Genomic DNA, 19,174 nt, shown 5'->3' on the forward strand with positions numbered 1-19,174 from the left:
GAAGCTGGGCTGAGACTTTGCACACAGTATTTCTCCTTTGCCTGCTACAACCCTGTTGTCTCTGCCAATAGGGGATGCTAGAAGGAGACTGGAAGACTGCAGGGGGAGAAGGGACTTCCTGTTTCCCATTTTGTTTGCTCTTTCTGTTGGTAACACCTCACACAGCAGGATTTCAGTATCAGTATTTGATTCCAGTATGCTTATTTCCAGAAACAGTCTTGATGTGCCCCCACCTTAGTGACCCCAGCACCAGCTAATCCCAACCCCTCTTTAAAAGCCTGGATCATAGCCCTATGGGACCCCTCTTTTAAGCCCCTTAGATTTTAATAATTACATTTTTTTTTCATTTTTTCCTCTATTGCTGGAGGTGATGAATTGGTGTGGTTTCTGTCTCCTGACTGAACCCTGACTAATACAGTGTGTCTATCAAGTCTTGATCTTGTTTTTCAAACTTATTTATTAGTTAAGTAAAAAAATTTTATTGAGGACTTCTGGCCAATATGGTGCAGTAGGTAAATGCTGTGCTAACCTCCTCTCATGACCACATCAAAATTAGAACTAAACTACAGAACAATCATCATGAGAATTGCCTGGAGTCTAGCTGAAGCAAAGTCCTACAACTAAGAACATACAGAAGAAGCCAACTCAAGACTGGTAGCAGGGGCAGAGATGCAGAGTGGGCTTGTCCCACACCCATGTGTAATCATTAAAATTGGGAGGGATATCTTGCTTTCCTCAGCTGCTGGTAAGGTGCTTGGTCCTTCCGAGAAAGCTAAGTCCGCTTTGGGGTGAGGCCCTTACTTCATCTGGCAACGAGCACTGCGCCTAGCAGCACTCGCTCAGCACTCACCTGCACCGTGACCTCCGTCTTGGAGCTCGCCTGCATCTACTCACTCGGTCCTCATCCTGCATGATGATGAGGTGACAGTCACGGAGGATAAGATTAATGCCCTCATTAAAGCAGCTGGTGTAAATGTTGAACCTTTTTGGCCAGGCTTGTTTTCAAAGGCTCTGGCCAATGTCAACATCGGGAGCCTCATGTGCAATGTAGGGGCTGGTAAACCTGCCCCAGCAGCTGATGCTGTACCAGTAGGAGGTCCTGCCTCCTCCACCATTGCTGCCCCAGCTGAGGAGAAGAAAGTGGAAGCAAAGAAAGAAGAATCTGAGGAGTCTGATGATGACATGGGCTTTGGTCTTTTTGACCAAACCTCTTTTGTCAGTAACATGTTCAATAAAAAGCTGAACTCTGAACAACAACAAAAAAAAGCCGAGAGGGATATCTTGGCTGCAGAGGCTTCCCCCTCCCCCTTCACCAGAGGAGCAAGGGGTCTCAGCCCCACACCAGACTCACCAGCCCAGAGTTTCAGTGCCAGCGAGAGAAGTTCCCATAACTTCCGGTTGTGAAAACCAGTGGAAATTGCGGCTGAGTGAGACGAAGGCAGCTGCAGTCCCAGGTGATCCTCTTAAAGAGCCTGTGCATAGACTTACTCACTGATGGACTCACTCACTCTGAGCTCCAGTGCTGGGGCAGCAGCTCAAAAGGTGCCAGGGATATACAAGGAGGAACTGAGTTGTCTGGCTGCAGGGCAAGCGCTGGAGGGGCAGCTTTCTCCTGGCCAGAGGAGCTGGTGGAAGCTATTGTTTCGTTGTTGAGCCCTCCTCTGTCTCGGTGTGCAGATGCAGGCGGCCACCATATCTGAGTCTCCATTAATCTGGCTAACTTGGCTTGCCCTGCCCTGGTGATTCTGAGACCCTGCCCCATCCAACTTTTGGGCACACCCAAACTGCTTTCAGTGGCTTTTCCCAATAAACAACCTGCCTTGGCTCATGCTGCAGACTTTCCTAAAACCTCTCAAAGGTTCACAAAACCCTTATAAGCAACATCTGGCTTTGGTGTGTCCCATACCTCTGGCAGCTCTAGCCCAGCATTAGTGACAGCTGGCCTTGGTTTGCAAAATGGACTCTCGAGGCACCTCCAAGCATAGGGTGGGTGGTGACCATCTGTGGATTGCTTTGTGGCTCATGCCAGGTGGCCCTGGTCAGAGTACAGGCTGTGACTGAACTTGGCCTGCAGCAGGTCCCCTCCCAGGAGGACTTGGGGCTAGCACACCTAGTGGCCAGCTTCGGACCGAGCTAGAGAATCACCTGGCTACCTCCAAGGATGACACACCCAAAGGGCAGAATGGGCAGGCACCAGAGCCCTGCTGAACTGATCCTGCTCTGTAGGGTCAGCCCCTGCACCACAACTCCTCCACTGTAGTCATGGCCAGCCCTCACAACCAATCAGCCTGAGGGTCAGTCCCTCCTATTGATGTGTAAACAGTAACCAAGGCTCCGTTACAACAGAAGGGTACACACAACCTACAAAAGGCATACCTGGAGCACCCAGCTCAGGTGACCGGTGAGACTGCACCACTGGGACCCACAAGACCTTTACTACATAAGGCCACTCTACTCAGACCAGGAGACAGCAGCCCTACCCACTACATAGAAACAACACAGGGAGGTAGCCAAAATGGGGAGACAAAGAAACATGCCCCAAATAAAGAATAGAACAAAGTTCCAGAAAAAGAACTAGACAAAACAGAGACAAGCAATCTACCAGATGCAGAGTTCAAAACTGGTTATAAGGATGCTCAATAACCTCAGGGAGAGCTTCAGCAAAGAGATAGGAGACATAAAAATGGAGATAGAAAACATAAAGAACAGTCAGAAATAAAGAATACAATAATGAGGGCCAGCCAAATGACTCAGTTGGTTAAGAGCCTGAGCTCTGAGCTGGTTCAATTCCCACATGGGCCAGTGAGCTGCACCCGAGCTGAGCTGCCGCTGTGCTGCCAACAGGTGGCAGGATGGCTCAGCTGGTGAGAGCACATGCTCCTAACAACAAGGTTGCCGGTTCGACTCCTGCATGGGTTGGTGGGCTATGCCCACCTGCAACTAAGATTGAACACAGCATCTTGACCTGAGTGGCTGCGAGCTGCTGACAGGCGACCTGATGGCAACTAGACTTGGAGCTGAGCTGCCTGCGCCCTCCACAACTAAGATCAAAGGACAGCAACTTGGTTGTTCCCCTTTCCCAATTTCCCAACACTGTTCCCATTCACCAATTCCCCAATAAAAAAAATCTTAAAAAAAAAGAATACAATAACAAAATGAAGATTGCCTTAGAGGGAATTAAGAGTAGATTAGATGAAACAGAGGATTGAATCAGCGATTTAGAAGATAGGTAAGAGAAAACACCTAATCAACAACAAAAAGAAAAAACCCCAAAAAATGTGGACAGTTTAAGGAACCTCTGGGACAACATCAAGGGTACCAACATTCACATCATAGGGGTACCAGAGGAGAAGAGAGCAAGGAATTGAAAACTTATTTGAAGAAATGGTGACAGAAAATGTTCCTAACCTGGAGAAGGAAATGGATATTTAAGCTCAGGAAATGCAGAGTCCCAAATAAGATGAACCCAAAGAGGCCCACACCAAGACACATCATAATTAAAATGCCAAAAGTTAAAGACAAAGACTCTTAAACGCAGCAAGAGAAAAGCTGTTAGTTACCTATGAGGGTGCTTCCATAAGACTTATCAGCTAATTTTTCAACACAAACATTGCACGCCACAAGGGAGTGGCCTGAAATATTTAAAGTGATGAAAAGCAAGGACTTAAAACCAAGATTACTCTACCCAGCAAACCTATCATTTAGACTTACAGGAAGGTAAAGAGTTTCCCAGACAATAAAAAAGCTAGAGGAGTTCAACACCACCAAACTAGTATGGCAATAACTACATAGCTCCCAACAATTACTTTAAATGTAAATGGATTAAATGCTCTAATCAAAAGATATAGGGTAGCTGAATGGATAAGAAAACAAGACCCATACATATGCTGTGTGTAAGAGAATCAGTTTAGATCAAAAGGCACACAGACTGGAAGTAAAGGGATGGGAAAAGGTATTTTGTGAAAATGGAAATGAGAAAAAAAGCTGGCGTAGCAGTACTTATACCAGACAAAATAGACTTTAAAAACAAAGTCTGTAACAAGAGACAAAGAAGGACCCAGTAATCCCACTTCTGGGTATTTATCCAAAGAAACCCAAAACACTACTTTGAAGGGACATGTGCATCCTTATGTTCATTGAAGCATTATTTGCAATACCCAAGTTATAGAGGCAACCCGGGTGTCCATTAATGGTTGAATGGATAAGGAAGAGTTGGTACATACAATGGAATATCACTCAGCCATAAAAAAGAGTGAAATCATGCCATCTGCAACAACATGAATGAATTTAGAGGGTATTGTGCTGAGTGTATTAAGTCAGATAGCGAAAGACAGATGTCCTGATTTCACTTATAAATGCAATCTACAGAACAAAATAAGCAAATCAAACAGAAACAAACTCATAGATACAGAGAACATTTTGATGGTTGCCAGATGGGAGGGGGGTTGGGGTGGGTGAAAAAGGGGAAGGGATTAAGAAGTACAAATAGGTTATTACAAAGTAGTCATGGGGATGTAGGGTATAGCATAAAGAATGTAGTCAATAATAGTGTAATAACTGTATGGTGTCAGATGGATACTAGATTTATTGGGGTGATATATGGGAGGGGAGTTGAGGGTAGGGTGAAAAAGGTGAAGGGATTAAGAACAAATTGGTAGTTACAAAACAGTCGTAAGGATTTAAAGTAAAGCATAGGGAATGTAGTCAATAATATGGTAATAACTATGTGTAGTACCATGTGGCTACTAGACTAGTCAGGGGTATCACTTTTTTTTTTTTTTTTAAGATTTTATTGGGGAATTGGGGGAGGGGAACAGCGTTGGGGAATCAGGGAAGGGGAACAGACAGGTAGACAAATTGCTGTTTTCTTCAGTCTAGTTGTGGAGGATGTTGCTTCACTGTCCCATGTTGGTATGATCATTGTGCTCTTCCCCGGGTGAGGCAATTGGTCGCCGGCCTCTGGACAGCTGCTCACAGTGGTTCCCGGCAGCCCACTGCAGCCCCGCTGCAGCCTCCGCCCTCGCTGGCGACTCACAGCAGCCCAGTTCCAGATTGAGCTGTTGTTCATCATCTTAGCTGCAGAGGGTGAGCGTCACTGGCCCTCAATGTGGGATCCGAACCACAGCCCTGCTGCTCAGAGCTGGCGCTCCCAAGCGAGCTCTTAACCAGCTGAGCCACTCGGCCGGCCCAGGGGGATCGCTTCTTAAATCATATAAATGTCTAACCATTGTGGTGTACCATGAAATTAATATAAAAAATATTGAATATCAACTGTAATTGAAAAATTTTAAAAAGATAAAGGGGAATAAGGTTAAAATAAGGGGAATAAGGAATAAAATAAAATAAGTCTTGGGTTTGTAATATACAACATAGGAAATATAGTCAATAATATTGTGATATGGTAGTATGGTGTCAGATTGTTGCTGTACTTAATGGTGATCACTTCTGTAGGCATATAAATGTTGCATAACTGGTGCATACCTGAAATTAATATAATATTATGTGTTAGCTATATTTTAATAAAAATCTTTTAATTTTTTATTGAAATTTAGCTGGTAGTTTTCTATTTTTTGTGATGCTAATCATTTCTTACAAATGAATTAGAAGGTGTTTCACTTTATATTTGAATAAATAAATTCGAAATCCTGAATTTAAAATGTGTGGGGGGCATGATTGTAATTTTATTATTCACGCTTGTAAAAAAGTAGAGTAGGAGAAGCCACAAAAATAGATGAGAGAATAACTTGTCCAACAGAAAAGAAATGATGAAGAAGTAGTAGATTTTGGGTGAGACACCTTCAAAGTTATTTTCTTAATGTATTAACAAGAATTGGTTGGAAGTAGATGGTGTTTCATATCACACTGTTGCAATTAACTAAAAAATAGATAATCTTTTCAATGTTTAAAATCTATCTTTATAAGATTTATTTGAATGTTAGAATAGGATTTAGTAGCATCTATTTTGAATTCAATAGGTTGAATGGGGAACATGATGACCTAGATATGTAATTATTTTTCAGATAAGGTCAGAGCTAAGTAGGAAAAAAGAAAAGGAAAGAAAAACCTGGCGGAGTGAAGAGTGTCAGAGGCCAAGCTTTGTAATCAGATCCACCTGGGTTTGAATTTGAACCTGCCACTTAACTAATGTGTGACTTTAGGCAAGTTACTTCTCTGAGCCTCAGTTTCTTCAAGTGGGGATAATAATGCCTACCTTTTAGGATTGTTGGGAAGGTTAAATAAAATGTGTGTGAAGCACTGAACTTGGTACTAATAAATAGTGGTTAGTATTATTAATGATAATTCTGTTTCATTAATTTAGTATTTCTCAAGAATAAGGAATGTGGAATATACCAACAAGGTGGTGGCAGGTCACCAAAGCCTCAGCCTCATTAGGAATTTCAGGGAAAATGAGATACATACTCTAGTTGTTAAATAAGATACATACCCTAGTTGGTTAACACTTTTTTCTTTTTTTTAAGTTTTTTATTGGGGAATTGGGGAGGGGACTAGTGTTGGGGAATTAGAGAAAGGGAACACTGTGTTTTTCCAGGACCCATCAGCTCCAAGTCAAATTGTTGTCCTTCAATCTTAGTTGTGGAGGGTGCAAGCTTAGCTCCAAGTTCAGTCACTGCTTTCAGTCTAGTTGCAGTAGGGCGGGGATGGGATGGGGTGGGGGTGGGCACAGCCCACTATCCCACCCTGTACAGGAGTCAAACTGGCAATCTTGTTGTTAAGAGCATGCGCTCTCACTAGCTGAGCCATCTGGTCACCCCTTGGCAACTGAGGCGCAGCTCACTGACCCATGTGGGAATCGAACCAGCGACCCTGTTGCTCAGAGATCGCACTCTAACCAGCTGAGCCACCTGGCGGTTCCCTGGTTAACACTCTTAATCTCTGTAAATATTTTGTCACATTGATTTGGGGTTAAAGTTGAATGAATCCATAAGTCAGAAATAGGATTACTTGGTTGGTTGAATGACAACAACAATTATGCCACGATAAGTAATTACATTTAAATACTGGTTAATAGCTTTTATATATATATATATATATATATATATATATATATATATATTTATTTATTTATTTTTTTTTTTAGTGTTAGGCTAAATGTGTTAATTAGGGCAAAAATTTACAGGGTTAACTAGGCAACGTCTACTAGGGATTTTTATTTTTTTATTTTAAAAAGTTAAAAAAATTATCACATAATATTTAAATATCCAAGTAAAGAAATGATTAATAAATACCTGTGAACCCATCTAGAGAGAAAAGATTATTAATATATTTGAAATACTGTGTACTTCCCAATTTCATTCCTTTCTTCTCCTGAGGTAACCACTATCTAGAAATTATTAATAGTTATTCCCATGGGTTTCTTTACATTTATGTTATATTTTTCTACATCTGTAAACAATATATAGTGCGTTATTTGCAACATTTGTTATTCTCGTATAATTAAAAAGTTCAGCATTGCTGTCCATTCATGTTGAATTGTGTTGCTGTTCATTTTAGTTATTCCATTTGTATACTTAATATATTATGTTGCCACTTTCTTGTTAATGAACAATTATATTGTTTACTTTTGCTATTATACAAAGTGTTAATTTAGATATTCTTGTTCCATGTTGAAGTACTTTGTATAGTGAACTCCTGTAGTGAGAACTTCAGTTCTTTCAATGGTCTTTTCTATCTAGAAGTTCAACATCTTGCTTATATAAATCAGTGCTTTGCAAATTTGAGCTGTTTTCATTGGCTGTCTTGACTTGTGGTTATTGACCTTGATTAGCATGTTTTACTGTTCTCATAAAATTTTCCAACAAAGAAACTTAAGCTATATAAATTCTCAAGTTATTGAATTTAGGGGAGATGCCATTAAAATGTAGAGCAGATGGTCATTTGAGCATTAGTAGAATGAGTCAAAAGCTATCAGGTGGTTCATTTAACAGTGGCAGATGTCTTCATAAAGCTTAGCAAAGGGAAAGAACATTAACTCTTGAGGGTAACGTGGTATCCTATAGGAAGGAGAAAAATCACCAATAGGTTTAGTTAGGGAATTAAGTTTTATGAAATGAAAATTTTAAGAAATAACTCTTGCCAGAGCCGTGGAAGTTCAGACTGGGAGGAAATGGTTTTAGATGAGCATAAATTGGCTGGATGTAATAAGAGGAAACAAAAAAAGCTACCAGTGTGAGACATCAGTTAAAATTTTGGCCTTGTTTACTTAATGCCTTTCTCCTGTTTTATGTTTTCTTTAAATATCAACTTTTATTTTAAGTCCAGTTCACTGTATTTTCATTCAAAATTCTGTAGTGCTCATTTTGGTAGTGGAGTGGGTTTCTTTGTTTACTTTTTTCCAATTCTCAGCATTAGTCTGTTTCACAGCTGTTCAGTAGCTTTGTTAGTGTTTGAACTGTGGGAACCGAAAAAAGGATTTGGATGTGCTTTTGTGTGCATTAATGGTTTTCCTGAAGTATTCTTTAAAACCATGAATTGTAGAAGGGCTTTTTTTTTTTCAAACCAGTTATTATTGTGTGTTTAAATGGCTGCTTTTAAAGAAAGCCTGTACTTTATGAGCTCGTGACTTTTATCATTGTACTTTGTGGAAAATGAACATAGAAATGAAACATATGTAAATAGCTGAAAACTGCACTTTTCTCTTTCTGGTCAGGAGGTTGGGAAATATTTTCCCTACGCTTTTCATCAACTAACTCTCATTTGAAGAGTGCACAGATAGTTTAGGATAAACCTCTAAATGCATAGTGGTAAGTTACCATTTGTGTAGTGCATTTTACTTTTTGTGATGACATCAGAGACCTATTTTAGACTTTGTTCAGAAACTTAACCATGTTCGGACATTTACTATTACTGCTATTTGATATTAATTATGATGTTCTTGATCATGGTACTTTCCTTTAGTTAGACAGATTAGACTCTTAACTTCAGGTATGTGGCAATGAGAAATATGCTTTGATAAGGTATATATTTTCTTTCCATAATCATGGAATAGCTCAGTTAGTATAAGGGTTAAAAGTAATAAAACTTATAAGTAGCAGTTACATATCCTGTTGCTAAAGTAATTATCTAAAAGTTGGTTTCTGTAAATATTTACTTAGAGTCGCCCATGTTTTTGTTTGTTTTAGCTTTTAATTATAAATGATATATACCAGCATTTCTGATGTTTATACTGCATATTAAATGCCCCTACTCACTGAGCTGCTTTCTAGAATTAATACACACTCAGTGTAGAAAACTTGGAAAACTACAAAGGGTAACCCCCATCAGCACATTTTGGGGATTATATTTCTAGTTTTTCTTGGTACATGATATATATATATAATGTAATTTATTTACCAAAATGGCATACTGTAATTCTTTCTAAACTGCTTTGTAAAATAATAATATAGTTTACTATGTCAATAACATTTCTTTTACAGCATCGTTTAATAATTGCATAGAATTCCCTCTATGAATTACCATAGTTTACCATAAATAGCCCCATATTTTTTGTCATCAGTTATGTTAAATTTTTGTTTTTATCTACTACAGTTTACTACCTTTGGATGTACCTTTTAAAAAATGTGAAGGCAGGGTCGAAGTCTTTTAAGGCATTTGAAACATTTTGCCAAGTACCTTCTGTAGAGGTCGCATTGATTTTATTTCCCTCTTAGCAGTATCTGACTGGTCTCTTGACACCATTTTCACATGCAGTGACATTATATTTAATCTGTGTCAATTTGAATGGATAAAGTTGGTTATCTATTGTTTTGTGTTTTCTTCTTAAAATTAGGGAATTTTAATATGCTTGTAATAAAACTAAAGAATTCAAAAGTATATAGAAGAAAAGGTGAAAAGTGCCTTTTTCTTTTCCATCTGTGTACCCCCAATCATTGTCAGCAGTTTGGAGTGGGCTTTCAGGTTTTCTGTTTATATTATGTATATATATGTGTGCTCACATGGGCATGCATGTGACTTCTAGATTTTGTGTCGTGCTTAGAAAGACTATTAAAAATTATAAAATGTGCTGTTCAACTTTTTTTCAAGCACTTTCATGATTTTCTTTTTGAATATTTAATTCTTTAATTTACTTTTGGTATGTTGTCCTTAGGGAATTATAATTTTTTTGTGGCAGAGTAGCATTCCATTTTATATATGCATATGTACCACAATTTCTTTATTCAATTATCTGTTTATTGATGGGCATTTAAGTTGTTTCCATATCTTGGCTATTATTAACAGCGCTGCAGTGAACATAGGGATACATACATCTTTTCACATTCGTATTTCGGATTTTCTTGGGTGAATACCCAGGAGTGGAATTGCTGGGTCATAAGGTAGTTGTATTTTTAATTTTTTGAGGAGCCTCCATATTGTTTTCCATAGTGACTGCACCAGTTGTCAATCTCACCAACAGGGCATGAGGTTTCCCTGCTCTCCACATCCTTGCCAACACTTGTTTGTTGATTTATTGATCATGGCCATTCTGACAGGTATGAATGAGGTGATATCTCATTGTGGTTTTAATTTCTTTTTGCATTTCTCTTATGGTTAGTGATGTTGAGCATTTTTCATAAGTTGGCCATCTGTATGTCCTCTTTGGAGAAATTTCTATGTAGGTCCTCTACCCATTTTTTCAACTGGATTATTTGCTTTTTGGTGTTGCGCTATATGAGTTTTATAGATTTTGGATATTAACTCCTTATCAGATGTATCATTGGCAAATATGTTCTCCCATTCAGTAGGCTGTCTTTTCGTTTTGTTGATGGTTTCCTTTGCTGTGCAAAAACTTCTTGGTTTGATGTAGCCCCATTTATTTTTTATTTCCTTTGCCTGAGGAGATACACCAGTAAAAATATTACTAAGGGTAAAGTCTGAGAGTTTACTGCCTATGTTTTCTTCTAGGAGTTTTATGGTTTTGGGTCTTATATTTACGTCTTTAATCCGTTTTGAGTTTATTCTTGTGTATAGAGTAAGAAGATGGTCCAGTTTCATTTTTTCGCATGTATCTGTCCAATTTTCTCAGCACCATTTATTGAATAGACTGTTTTTACCTCAGTGTATAGTCTTGCTTCCTTTGTCATAAAGTGACCGTATACATGCATGGATTTATTTCTCGGCTCTCTATTCTGTTCCATTGATCTATGTGTCTGTTTTTATGCTAATACCATTCTGTTTTGATTACTATAGCCGTATACCCTGTTTACCCGAAAATAAGGCATAGCTGAAAAATAAGCCCTCACATGATTTTAGGTGCCAAAATATGGCACCTTGGTATACTGAATATTTTAAGCTGAAGGAGTTTGTGGAAAAGGCACCATTCTCCCTGAAACAGGTCATAAAACCCTCATATGAAGGGTGCGTGCCCTCCATATCCTGGAGGAATCATGCTAGGGCTTCTTCCCCAGCTAGGTCTTATTTTCGGGGAAACATGGTAGTATAGTTTGATACCAGGTAGCATGATATCTCCACCTTTGTTCTTTCTCAAGATTGCCATGGTTACTCAGGGTCTTTTATGGTGCCATATAACTTCAGGGTTATTTTTTCTAGTTCTGTGAAAAATGTCATTGGTATTTTGATAGGGATTACATTGAATCTATAGATTGCTTTGGGTAGTATGGACAATTTAACTATATTAATTTCTCCTTTCCACGAGCGTGGTATGTGCTTCCATTTATTTATATCTTTAATTTCTCTCTTCAATGTCTTATTATTTTCTGAGTACAGGTCTTTTACTTCCTTGGTTAAATTTATTCATAGGCATTTTATTTTTTTGATGCAATTGTAAATGGCACTGTTTCTTATCTGATAGTTTGTTATTGGTGTATAAGAATGCAACTGATTTCTCAATATTAATTTTGTATTCTGCTACTTTACTAAATTCATTTATCAGTTCTAATAGTTTTATTTTTGTGGAAAATTTGGGGTTCTCTTTTTCTTTTCTCATTACTGTGGCTAGGACTTCCAGTACTATATTGAATAAAAGTGGTGAAAGTGGACATTCTTGTCTTGTTCCTGATCTTAAAGGGATTGCTTTTAGCTTTTCCCTGTTGAGTAAGATGTTAGCTGTGGGCTTATCATATATGGCCTTTATTATGTTGAGATATGTTCCTTCTATTCCCACTTTGCTGAGAGTTCTTTTTATCATAAATTGATGCTGGATTTTTCACACACTTTTTCTACATCAATTGATATGATCATATGATTTTTATTTTTCATTTTGTTTATGTGGTATATCATGTTAATTGATTTGTGGATATTGAACCAATCTTGTATACCAGGAATAAATCTCACTTGATCGTGGTGTATGATCTTTTTAAAGTATTGCTAAATTTGGTTTGCTGATATTTTGTTCAGGACTTTTGCATCTATGTTCATTAGGGATATCAGCTTATAATTTCATTTTTTGTAATGTCTTTGGTTTTAGAATCAGGGTAATGGTGGGCTCATAGAAAGCGCTTGGGAACAACCCCTTCTTTTGAAATTTTTGGAATAGTTTGAGAAAAATAGGGGTTTTTTTTTTGTTCTTTTTTTAATGTTTGGTAAAATTTACCTGTAAAGCCATCTGTTCCAGGACTTATTTGTTGGGAGCTTGTTGATTACTGATTTGATTTTGTAGTAATTGATCGATTCTAATTTTTTGTTTCTTCTTGATTCTGCTTCGGAAGAGTGTATGCTTCTAGGAATTTATCCACGTCTTCCTGCCAGATTATCCAATTTGTTGGCGTATAATTGTTCATGGTACAGTAAAACCTTGGATTGCGAGTAACTTGGTTTGCGAGTGTTCTGCAAGACGAGCAAACATTTCTATTAGCGGCATTACTTTTGCACAACCTAATAATACATTTTAACTTGTTAAACGAGTGATGTCGTGCGATATGAGTAGTTTTATTGCGTGTGGCAGGGTCCCAGAAGTCACAGGATGTGGCCAGTTGGTTTTACATTGTTAATGCAGATTCAGCTCTTGCACTAATAAAGAGCAAAATGCCCTGAGAACACTGCTGCCAGCCACTGCTGGATTCGGGCCTGGAGATCCCTGAGAGCTGCCCAAGAAGGGCTGCAGTCTGAGCTGGAGTTGACTGCCTGCCACCGAAAATTTCCCAGGCCACTGCAGGCTGCTGCTGTACAAGCCTCCCACAGCTTGTAGGCCAGGGCTGGCTGCCCAGGAGGTGAGGGTGCCCCAGGCAATGCTATACCAGCTGAGTGGGTTCCAAGGAATTCACCAAGGGAGTGTGTGCACGTGTGGATTTTACCAGACGTGTGCAATCTCAGATTTGGTTCAATGGGGGCTCAATGGGGAAAAGATGGTGCCCTCCTGTAGGCTACATGTGTGGCCGCTTCTCACATGGATAACGGCCACTGTTTCTCTAGCCCTCGCCTTGAAGCTACACAACTCAGTCTTTCTCTGTATATTTCTGGAGCCTCTTGAGTCACCAGAGTGAGTGCCTCTGAGTGAGTGAGTCTAGGTGCAGGCCATTTAAGAGGATGTCTGGGTTCCAGCCACCTTCTGTCTCACCAGGATGGACAGAGAGAATCCTCGCTAATTTTCCCTGCCAGATGTTGTGGGGACTTGTTTTCCTGTCACAGGATCCCTGTACTTGGGAACCCAGTGTGGGGCTGGGACCCCTCACTCTTCAGGGCATACCTCTGCTGCTGAGGTATCCTTCCCAGTGCTCAACCACTACCTGGGGGTTTGGGGTCAGCCCGTATTGCATCTCTGCTCCTCCTACCAGTCTCGATGTGGCCTCTTTATATCCTTAGTTGTAGGGGTTCTGTTCAGCCAGTCTTTAGTTGTTTCTCACAGTTGATTGTTCTGTAATTTAGTTGTAATTTTATGCGGTCCTTGGAGGCGGTGGACATAGCATTTACCTATTTTGCCATCTTGCACCTTCTAGTCCAAGTGCTTTTTTTTTTTTTCTAGAGATTTTTACTTCTTATTCCTTAAGAAAAAAAAAACAGAACTAAAACAAACTCAACTATAGTATATTGTTATCCTTTAAACTGGGAAACTTGCTTGCTAATCATTTTCTGAAGTTTATTGTTTATGCTGAAAAAGTTCTTAATACCTAGAGATAAATGCTTAATAGTTTGCTTTTATGATACCATGAGGATAAAATTGTCTTTTCTTTTTAGTAATTATTTGCTTGGAGAATAGGTTCAAATCCCTCAAAAAATTCCTGAGTGTTTGAAGTCTAAAACATCTACTTGGTTTTAAAGGATTCTTTCTTTCTCTGGATTGAACCTAAGTTTCAGTTTGTGGATGAGAACAGGAAAATGCTACTGAAAAATGTTCTTACTAATGATGAAAAGAAGGGATAGAAAATAATTAGTCTGTAGTTTGTGCTTACTAAAACATTTGCAAATCTGTTATCTTGAAACTATATATGGTACATTTGAAATATTATTTCCTACTTTACTGAAACACATTGTAAAATGCTGTGTTTGTATTTTTCCCCTTAGGGAATAATATACAAGTAGGTAATATCTGTAATTAATGTAAGCATGTATTCTTGTTTTAATAGGTATCAAGCATGATGGAACCATGTGTGATACTTGCCGTCAGCAACCAATCATTGGCATACGATGGAAGTGTGCAGAGTGTACAAATTATGATTTGTGCACAGTTTGTTATCATGGAGATAAACATCATTTAAGGCATCGCTTCTATAGAATTACTACACCAGGAAGTGAGCGGTATGGGAAACAATTTTTTCTTCAGTTATAATTCCTTGTTAGTATTAAATTTTTTATACTATGGAACCTTAGAATTAGAATTAGGAAAGCTTCTGACAGCTGCTTTAGTCAGGAGGTAGCAAATAAAAGGCTAGATATGGACCAGTCCTGCCATATAGCAAGAAAAGAGCTCTGTGAAGATAGGGCTATATGTGTTTTTCCAAGATAGTCTGGGCTGTTCTTTCTCTCTTATAGAAACTTAGCACTGCTCAGTGTTTGGAAATGCAAGGGCAGCACAAGAAAGGCTGATTATTTTCTTCTTGCAATGCCTTCTATTCTATTAGTTGATACCACTAGGGCCCACTGATTGAATCAAGAGGCATTTATTAAGACTTTGGGATAGTATGCTTGTGCAAATTCAAGGACAAATAAGGCACAGTATTCCTTAGTAGTTTACAAGTTAAGGGATTATTTGATCAACAGTGATTATCATGTGATGTTTTGGACTCTACGCAGAGATATGTATTAAGTGTCTTAGTAGCAAGAGAGAGGAGTGTTAACTGTGAATGAGTGCAGAATTTCAGGCAATTTAGTCTTCTCATGTAGATACGGATATACATAGGAGTAAGAATCTAGCCAGTCATAGGGAGGCAGCAGGAGTAGTGTGGATTTTGGTGTCATAGTGTCTCAGTTCAAATTATGGTCCTCCCATTTATTAACTAAGCAATTTTGAACGAGTTATTTTTGTCTTTTGGTTACAATTTTTAAAGTTAGAGTATAATTAAGACATTTTAAAATCGAATCGGATAATGAGATAAATGTAGAAAAAAAAAAGAACCCTTCCTCTCCAAATCTTTTTGATTTTATGAATGAGAAGGATTGTAGAAGAGGAAGGACTAGGTGGCCTTGGAGAACCCAGCTGGTCCAGATAGTTGAGTTTTGAATCTTTATCAGGGTCCAGAATCTTCTGTAGGTATGCTATACATTGGAGACAGGCTAGTGTAGGTCAAATCCAGGCCACAGATATATTTTTCTTGGCATATAAAGTGCTCTTATTTTTGAGCAATTGCTAACCTTTTGAAATCAGGTGATTTCACACAAAAATCAAAGCTTATGAATTCTTAACACACACCCACACACGCTCCCTCCCATCCACGCACCTACTCCAGAAGACTCAAACACTGAACCTGCATTTGTTCATGGCAAGAGTTGGCTGAAGCACAGGAGCACCTGTACCCTTTAGACAAATCATGCTCTTGAGTTCAGCAAAGTCCCTACCACTCCCTGTTGTCTTCCTAAGCCGTAGGTCAAGTGCCACTTGCCTGCCATTTGTCATTTTTGTGGTGCTGTCTTTCTTAGGCCCTCATTATATTATTTGCCTCACAGTTGTAGGGATTTGAGGTTTCCATCTCTAAAGTAGTGAAGAATGTAATGATACCCTGAAGTGGTTAAACTGGGTTCATATGTGGATTCCATTACCATTTAACATTTGTGACCTTTGGTAAATTACTTAACTCATTAAGACTCAGTTTCCTTCTTTGTAAAATGGATAATATAAAAATACCCTCCTCTTAAGGAGTGTAACAGAGTTTACATTTCTGTAAGTACTTTTATGTATAAAGTTTCAGTAAACATTAGCTGTTTATATTATTCCAGCTACTACTGTCATTGTCATCACCACCTCTGGAATGTAGAAGGTATTCCTATAACATGCTATATTAACCAGAACAAAGAAACATTTTTATATTTTCAAAATAACCTTTTATATTATCTTGTTTTAAAAAATAAATTATTGTTACCTATTTTTATATACATTTGAAAATAAATAATTTTATTTTTAGGGTTCTGTTAGAGTCTCGTAGAAAATCTAAGAAGATTACAGCCAGAGGGATCTTTGCAGGTGCCAGAGTGGTACGAGGAGTAGACTGGCAGTGGGAAGATCAGGATGGAGGAAATGGACGTAGGGGAAAGGTAAAATTTTTTTCTTAGTTCATCATGTGATTCTAGAATATGGTATGTTCAGGAGATTTTTATTACTATAATTGAATTTCTTGGTCCATTTTTTCCTATGTCAATAACAATTTTAAAAATCTTCATTTCCCTTTTTTTTGAAGGAAAAAAGATTGTTTCTGCTTTGTTGTGTATATTGGCATTTCTTGAGAAGGTTGTTGGGTAGATTTTATCTTTCCACCTTTAGGCTTTATATTGCCATTTTGTGCCCAGAATGGCTTCCTGAACATCCTGTTTGGTCCAGTCCTTGCAAAGCAGTATCTCATCCTTTCAATTTTCTTGCTATTAAAATTTCATTTAAATTTACTTGTTTTATATTCCATTTCCTTAGGGACCTTAACTCTGTTACTCTTCTCAGGTAGTGTGTAGAGCTGTCTAGGGGTCAATTAAAGCAGTTACTCTGAAGGGAATTTTGTAGAACCTGTTTCACTGGAGTAGGAGAGCCAGAGATATTAGGCTAAGTGGGTTGTAATTTTATTCATTTTGGATTTTAAGTTGCTTTTGCTGATTATTCATTCATTGGTTCAGTCAACAAATACTGAATATGTATATTCTGTGTTATACTAGGTGCTAGATGTACTGAAATGAGTAACATTTCACATTTGAGACTTAAATGTCAATCGTTATCAGTTCCATGTTACTTTCCTGAAAAATTGTTTTTAGCAATGAGGAATGATGATTTTAAAGTCTGTATCATCTGAGGAACTCTTCACAGGAACCCGAAAGCCTCTTTTGTACAACTTGGTGCTATATAGATTCTTTTGAGTTAAGAATTTTAAACTTTTTTTCAAATAGATGTTTTCTAAATTCAGAGTATTTTATATTGATTTCATTTTAAGGTATGAGGTCTAACTTTAATGTTTGGAAGTCAGAGAGATATACTTTAGCCATAATATTTTAAGTATTTTGATTTTTATTAAGGAAGAAAACGTGATTTTAAAAAATTCAATAAATATTAATTTAGTACTTACTATATGCAGAGTTCTTTTCCAGGCATCAGGGATATAGCAATAAAGAAAAGAGACAAAGTTCCTATTCTCCTGAAATCTGTATTCAAATTAGGGGAGACAGACAAATATAAATCTGAATTCTGTGACTGTAGTGTTGCCTGTGGATCAGCAGCATTGGTGTCACCTGACATCTTGTTAGAAATGTAATAGGTCCCCTTTCCCCTAGACCTTCTAAATGAGGTTCTTCATTTTAACAAGATCCCTAAGTCATTTATATGCACATTAAAGTTTGAGAAGCACTGCTCTGAAAAGAAAAATAGGGTAGTGTGAATTTGGAAAAGGTACCACCTCTAGATGAATGGAGTGCTAATGAGGACATGGTTGGCAAAGCAATGGCAGTGAAAAGGAACTCCTTTGGGAGGCAGGGGGCGTAGGAATAGCCTTGCCGCAGCACATAACATCTTGGTAAGAAGAGCTTGGGCTGGATGCTAGCCTTTGCTCTTCTCCTTGGCGAGGCCCCTTGTGCAGTGAACAACTTCCACAACCACTTATAGCAGTCCTGTATCACACAGGGCAATGTTTAAAATGTAAAAAGTGTGGTCAAACAATACTGTGAATGTTTAAATAAAAAAATAATAAAGACACATTGCCATTAACCTCCCTCAAAATACTCCCCTCCCCCTGCTTTGAACATACTTGTCCCGTTGTTCTTGCCAGTTTCTGAAGCAGTTCTGGAAGTCCTCCTTTTTGAGTGTCTGCCTCCATGTCCCGAATCAATTAAAAACGTTTTCCTTTCATGGTCATTTTGACTTTGGGGAAGAGCCAGAAGTCGCAAGTGCCATATCTGGTGAATAAGGTGGATGAGGACATACCGTAATGTTTTTATTTGACAGAAATTGCCGTGCCAGAATTGATGTGTGACACGGAGCATTATCATGATGAAGGATGATTTATGGCACACTTTAAAACACACCTTCTCTCAAGCGTAGCTCACACCTAACTGACTGCACTGAACAAGTTGAAATTTGTCACATACCATTACCAAGACTTGACGCACCGTTTCCCATATTGAAGATCCCTTTCTTTCCATTGGATGGCACTCGGCAGCAACATTCACCGTGTTTTTTGATCACAATGGAAAGAAAGGCTCCATGTCACACATAGCTTCTGGTATGGCAATTTCTGTCAAATAAAAACATTACAGTGTGTCCTCATCCACCTTACTCATCGGATCTGGCACCATGAGACTTCTGGCTTTTCCTCAGAGTCAAAATGACCATGAAATGTACCATATTTTTCCGTGTATAATGCACTCCTGTGTATACTGTGCACCCAAGGTTTTGGCCCAAACTTGCAGTGAAAAAAATCTTTCGTTTTAATTTTTTAATTCCAATTTTTATTCATTTATATTTAGTTGCTTGTTTTTTGTATTATAAAAGTTTTAGCATTTATTTATTTATTTTTTTAAAAAGATTTTTATTGGGGAATTGGGGGAAGGGGAACAGACAAGTTGCTGTCGTTTTGTTCTTCAGTCTAGTTGTGGAGGA

General features: G+C 38.4%; 1 protein-coding gene and 1 pseudogene across 3 annotated transcripts in view; both read left to right on the forward strand.

Annotated features, from left to right (window-relative positions):
- The window catches only part of MIB1 (MIB E3 ubiquitin protein ligase 1), a 144,421-nt gene that overhangs the window by 8,162 nt on the left and 117,085 nt on the right, over nucleotides 1–19,174 (forward strand). For all 3 annotated transcript variants that reach the window (XM_019653864.1, XM_019653865.1, XM_019653866.1), the window contains exons 2-3: nucleotides 14,517–14,688; nucleotides 16,509–16,638. In XM_019653864.1, coding sequence (XP_019509409.1) covers nucleotides 14,517–14,688; nucleotides 16,509–16,638 — 302 coding nt within the window. The remainder of the gene's footprint in view (nucleotides 1–14,516; nucleotides 14,689–16,508; nucleotides 16,639–19,174) is intronic.
- Nucleotides 501–6,393, forward strand: LOC109388821 (60S acidic ribosomal protein P1 pseudogene; annotated as a pseudogene).

Source organism: Hipposideros armiger, unplaced genomic scaffold (genome assembly GCF_001890085.2).
Source record: "Hipposideros armiger isolate ML-2016 unplaced genomic scaffold, ASM189008v1 scaffold_209, whole genome shotgun sequence".
Lineage (NCBI taxonomy): Eukaryota > Metazoa > Chordata > Mammalia > Chiroptera > Hipposideridae > Hipposideros > Hipposideros armiger.